We start from the raw sequence: 6000 nt of genomic DNA on the forward strand, positions 1-6000 counted from the left end.
TGGAAACCTCTTCGTTTTTCCAGGGTCTCCTCGGCTTCCCCATTCTCACCTGCCCCACACCGGCAACGTAGCCTGGGGTGACCCCCTCGAGGCGAAGACAAGGGACAAGCGCGAGGGCACCGGACAGACGATCACCCCCCGACCCCGGCTCCCAGGGATGCGCGACCCTCGGCCCCTCCAGCCCCGCTCACCTTGTCGTTGTCCAGCCGGGTGTCCAAGATCTTACGCAGTTTCCGCGACAGCGGGTTGCTGGTCTGCGCCGAAGTCCCGCCGGTCCCATTATTGAGGCCGTTGGCAGCCCCGGTCGCGGGCACTGCGACTACTTCCCCGCTGCCCTCGGCCATAGCGCCTGGCGTCCCGCCTCTGTACAGGCGCCGGCCACCTCAGCGCAGGAAAGGGACGCGCCAGTAGCCGCGTAGCACGCATGCGCGCGAAGGCCGCGCATGCGCCCTCGGACGGCTGTGCCCCGCCCCCTCCTGTTCAGCCCGGCTCCTAGGAAGCCGGTTGGTCGGGGCGCGGGGCGTGGGGGTGGCGCGGGTAGAGAAATCGGGGGAGGCGGAGCAAGATTTCAGGCTGGAAGGAGGACACTCACGTGAGGCTGCGTTTGCAAAGTGCACTGGAATTCAAATCAGGTGTAGAGCTGGGGTATTACGATTTATGGGATTAAAGAGATTTCGTAATCCTCAATCTGTGAAAGTCTGAGCTAGACTTACAAACACTGAGACCTGTGCCTGGGCGAATACGTTCAGTTAAAGCTAATTCTAGTTAAGTTCACTTAATACTGTGCAGCCGTTTCCCGCTATGAAGGAGATTTAAATGTGGATGCGCAAAGAATTCCTAAATACAGTATGTGAAAAAACCAAGGTGCGTTACAGTGTGTGTAGTGTGATCACCGTGTGTGTGTGTGTGAAATACCGGTACGTGTAAATTTGGGCTTTTTTGGATGGATGGCATTCCTTTAGCAGACAGATTTGCACTTTTCATTTTGTGCCTTTCCAAACAGACTGAAGTTTTCTAATCTCCCTCATGTGTTACTGAATATATTAACTGAGTACATTAAGGTAGGGGGCCCACTTTTCTGTGTTTATTTGTACTTCTCTGAATTTGCAATTGTAATAAAAGGGAACAAGATAATTTGGAAATTAGAAATACAGTAGGATGAAGACAGGCAAATTACTGTAAAATTTAAGGATGTTTCTGCTGGGAGGGATTGGGGGCAGGAGAAGAAGGGGACGACAGAGGATGAGATGGCTGGATGGCATCACTGACTCGATGGACGTGAGTCTGAGTGAACTCCGGGAGTTGGTGATGGACAGGGAGGCCTGGCGTGCTGCGATTCATTGGGTCGCAAAGAGTTGGACACCACTGAGCGACTGAACTGAACTGAAAGCCATTTATATGCTTTTTAATATTCACCTATTATTCTTTTATAAGGCTAACTATAAATTTTAAGTTAAGGGCTGGAAATCGATACTTTTAAACTGTTCAATATTTTCCAGCAGTTAAAAACGAATATTCAGATAAGCCTTACCAGAGATGTAGGTTTTATATATGTATTTATTTTAATATGTGTATGTATAATATTTATATATAACAATTTTATTGAAGATAAGGGTTTTATTTTAGTGAAAATGTAAAGGTATTTATTTATACTAAACGCCTTATGATAATAGACACTGAAAGAATTAGAGACAGGCTCTGACTTAAATATTTTAATTTAGTGAGAGAACAAAGACTTATATATAAAAGAGTAAAGCATTTTTATGTAACCACAGAAGAACCATGCTGAAGTGTAAAATGCGGACATTCTTACCTTCCAAGTAGCAGTTGAACGGAGAGCCTTATCAATTTCCCCGTCTCCTCCTTTGGTTTTTTGTTAAAGCTTTCCTGCTCTTTAGTTTCTGAAATAGGTGGAAGTCACACCATATTGTTCACTGTGACTTTATCAAAATATAATATGGCATTTATTAAAGCCATATCCGGTGAATCGTAGAATAAAATAGAATATTCAATCCTCTGCATTCTTCCCTCTGTTAAAAGCAACGAGTGCGTTTTCAGCCGTGTCCGACTCTCTGCAACCTTCTAAGGACTGTAGCCTTCCAGGTTCCTCTTTCCATGGGATTTCCCAACCAAGAATACTAGAGTGGGTTGCCATTTTCTTCTCCAGGTGATCTTCCCGACCTAGGGTTCAAACCCATGTCTGTTGCGGCTCCTGCATTGGCAGGTGGGTCCTTTACCCCTGAGCCACCTGGAAAGTCCATTAAAAACCCCACAGTTTCTATTACTTAGCATCCAGATGTATTGAGAATCAGGCTCAGTACTAGGTCCTTTTAATGCACTGTTCTTTGTGCCTGTCGTGCAACATCAGAATCGTTACCATGTTATCATGTCATTAGTATTTTATGATGAGTAAATGAGTAAGTAATCAAAGGCTATGCAATCCTTCCCAAGGTTATAAGGCTAACCTCACACCACGTACTTACTTACTAAGTTAGCAATAGTTTTCAAATTCTATTACTGCTTCTTTGGTTTTTGTTTTGAGTTATGTACACCTCTCACTTGGAATGTAGGCAAAAACTTTAGCAGCTAAATGTTTAAGTGTGTTCTGTGTTTGCGTTGTCTGTGCTTACTACTTTTGCACTGACACCAGGATTATTTTTCTAAAGCAAATTCGGCCGTGTCACTTAGTGGCTTTAAAAACCATAGTGGCAATTATTGAATAAAGTAACTTTTTTTTAGTATGGTGTACATAAGTAAGTAAGTAAGTGAAGTCGCTCAGTCGTGTCTGACTCTTTGTGACCCCGTGGACTGTAGCCTACCAGGCTTCTCCATCCATGGGATTCTCCAGGCAAGAATACTGGAGTGGGTTACCATTTCCTTCTTCAGGGGATTTTCCTGACCCAGGGATCGAACTCAGGTCTCCCGCATTGGAGGCGGACGCTTTAACCTCTGAGCCACCAGGGAAGATGGTGTATATACACCTTCATAATGAGATTTCAGAGTATCCCTCTTATTTTATTCCTAGGCACTTGCTTATGGTTACCATGCTCAAACCACCTGTATTTTCTGGGCCACAAACACATCGCAAATTTCTAAGTCTCCATACCTTGGCACATACAACTCACTCTCCCAGAAATGTCTGCTCCTGTGAAACTTGTGAGATCCTATTTGTCCTTCTGACTCCGCTCAAATATCACTTCTTCTGTGTACCTTCCATAGCTCCCCATCTGTCCTTGGGCAGAGTTAATTGATGTGTCATGCAAATTCCATAGCAGATAATATCCCGCATCTCTATAACTTCTGTCATTCAATTATTTTTAAATTTAAGTGTTTATTGTTTCTCCCCTGGACTCTTTAAGTACTTGGATGGGAATCTTTGCCTTCCTAATCTTCTTCATAGTATCTTATACAGTATATGTGCTTATTAGAGGCTTATTGAGTGAAAAGTATTGAAATAAAGTTTTATGGTTTTATAAGTGATAGAGTTCTTTTTTTCTTTTTTATTGAAATCCCAGGTGGTGCTGGTATAAAGAACCCACCTGCCAAAGCAGGAGACATAGAACCAAGCATTCAGTCCCTGGATTGGGAAGATCCCCTGGAGGAGGACATGGCTACTTCAGTATTCTTACCTGGAGAATCCCATGGACAGAGGAGCCTGGAGGGCTACAGTGCATGGAGTTGCAAAGAGTCAGACATGACTGAAGAACACAGCATGCGTGCACAGAGTTGATTTACAATGTTGTGTTAGTTTCTGCTGTACAGCAGAGTATGTGTGTGTGTATGTGTGTGTGTATGTAGTATAAATTTTTCTCACATTCTTTTCCATTATAGGTTATTGCAAGATATTGAATATAGTTCCTTGTGTTATACAATGGTGGTATAATCGTTAAGTCATATCCAACTCTTGCAACCCCATGAACTGTAGCCCACCAGAGTCTCTGACCATGACATTTACCAAGCAAGAATACTGAAGTGGGTTGCCATTTCCTTCTCTGGGGTGCTATACAGTAGGACCTTGTTGTTTATCTATTTTGCATATAGCAGTATGCACCTGTTAGTCCCAAGATACTAATTTATTCTTCCCCCTTTCCCCTTTGATAACATGGATTTTATCATGTTTTCTATGTCTGCAAGTCTGTTTCTGTTTTATAAATAAGTTAGTTTGTATCCTTTCTTAGTCTCCATATATGAGTGATATTATATGATATTTGTCTTTCTCTGGCCGATCTGCTTCACTTAGTATGATCTTCTCTAGGTCCATCCATGTTGCTGCAAATGGCATTATTTCAATGTCTTGAATGGCTGAGTAATAGTCCATTGTATAAATAGACCACGTCTTTCTCCATTCATCTGTTGATGGACATTTAGGTTGCTTCTATGTCTTGTCTATTGCACATAGTGCTGCTGTGAATGTTGGAATACATGCATCTTTTCAAATTAGAGTTTTCGTCTTTTCTAGATATATGTCCAGGAGTGGGATTGTTGGATCATACAAAAATAAACTCACAATGACTGAAAATATAAGACATGAAACTGTAAAACTTGTAGAAGAGAATATAGGCAAAAATGCTCTGACATAAATCATAGCAATGTTTTCTTAGATTAGTCTCCCAAAACAAAAGAAATAAAAGCAAAAATAAACAAATGAGGCTTAATCAAATTTATAAACTCTGGCACAGCAAAGGTAACCATGAACAAAATGAAAAGACAACATACCGAATGGGAGAAAATATTTGCAAACGGTGCAGGCTACAAGGGCTTAATACCCAAAGTATACCAACAACTCATACAGCCTAGTATAAAAAATGTAAACATGAACACCCCAAGCAGAAAATGGGCAGAAGACCTAAAGAGACATTTTTCCAAAGAAGACATACAGATGGGGCAACAGGCACTTGAAAAGGTGATCGGCACTAATTATTTAAAAAATGTAAATCAAAACTACCAGGAGGTATTACCTCACAGAGGTCAGAATGGCCATCTCTGAAAATTCTACAGTCATTAAATGCTGGAGAGGGTGTGGAGAAAAGCGAACCTTCAGACATTACCAGTGGGACCACACGGGCGTTACTGCTGAAGCCTGGATTGACAGGTCACTTTACCAACTGACGCTCGACTGCAGGCTGCCTCCACAGCACAGCTGTGTCTCTCGAGACTGTTGTCTAAACTGCTGTCACCTCCTGAAGAGTTCTCCCTGCGTATACTTTTTGCGTCACTTTCTCTTGATTCCCTGAAGTGCCAGTTTCTTTGTGTCCACAGATGGTGTTTCTACATTTACGTGTCCAGTTAATTGAACCTAAAATACATGTCCACGCTCTAGTTTCCAGGAAAGCTGAGAAATGGAGTACAAATTTTAGCTTTCATTTGTAGTTATTTCAATTTCTCTGCAAAAGTCCTTGTAATGTGCTGTCTCTCCTGTGTATTTCTCTCAAGGACTTTGAAGCATCGATCCCACATTTCTTATCTGTCTGCAATTAACAGCTCCCTGTGCCTTTTCTTTGGACCTTCTGTTCTTTGCTTTACTACCTAGAACTCAGTTTTTAGGCATTGAGAGTCCTCACATGGAAATAACTCCTCTTATCTCTCTTTCCTCTGAAACCTCGTGAATTTTAAAGCTGCTTCTAATTCTTCATTTTTTTTTCATTTCAGACATATTTTCTGCCATCTTTCACTTCATCCTTCATTTTCTCATCCTTCACTTTGTCCTTAAAACTCTCCAATTTTAAGGTTCCATGACTGAAACCTTAGCAATCATGAATCTTTTTAGCAGTAAAATGATTTCATATCTTCTTCAAATGAAATCTGCAGAGGAAATAACAGTGTGGCTGCTCTGACGGAAGCCCGGGTAGAAAGTGAAGTCACTCAGCTGTGTCCGATTCTACATGACCCCATGGACTGTAGCGCGCCAAGCTCCTCTGTCCTTGGAATTCTCTAGGCAAGAATACTGGAGGGGTTGCCATTCCCTTCTCTAGTTTCTTTGCTAGGTACACTTCTGTGTGT

The 6000-nt window shown here is 42.3% G+C and overlaps 1 protein-coding gene and 1 long non-coding RNA gene across 2 annotated transcripts in view; one reads left to right on the forward strand and one right to left on the reverse strand.

Annotated features, from left to right (window-relative positions):
* The window catches only part of COG6 (component of oligomeric golgi complex 6), a 60937-nt gene extending 60491 nt beyond the window's left edge, over positions 1-446 (reverse strand). The window contains exon 1 of the mRNA XM_069601485.1: positions 192-446. Coding sequence (XP_069457586.1) covers positions 192-344 — 153 coding nt within the window. The 5' untranslated portion in view covers positions 345-446. The remainder of the gene's footprint in view (positions 1-191) is intronic.
* A 67-nt stretch (positions 447-513) lies between these two features.
* On the forward strand, positions 514-4645 carry LOC138446857 (uncharacterized). The gene is made up of 2 exons (XR_011259579.1): positions 514-864; positions 3516-4645. It is a non-coding gene; the product is annotated as an uncharacterized lncRNA (long non-coding RNA).
* The last annotated feature ends 1355 nt before the right edge of the window (positions 4646-6000 follow it).

The sequence above is a fragment of the Ovis canadensis genome, chromosome 10, assembly GCF_042477335.2.
Source record: "Ovis canadensis isolate MfBH-ARS-UI-01 breed Bighorn chromosome 10, ARS-UI_OviCan_v2, whole genome shotgun sequence".
Taxonomy (NCBI): Eukaryota; Metazoa; Chordata; class Mammalia; order Artiodactyla; family Bovidae; genus Ovis; species Ovis canadensis.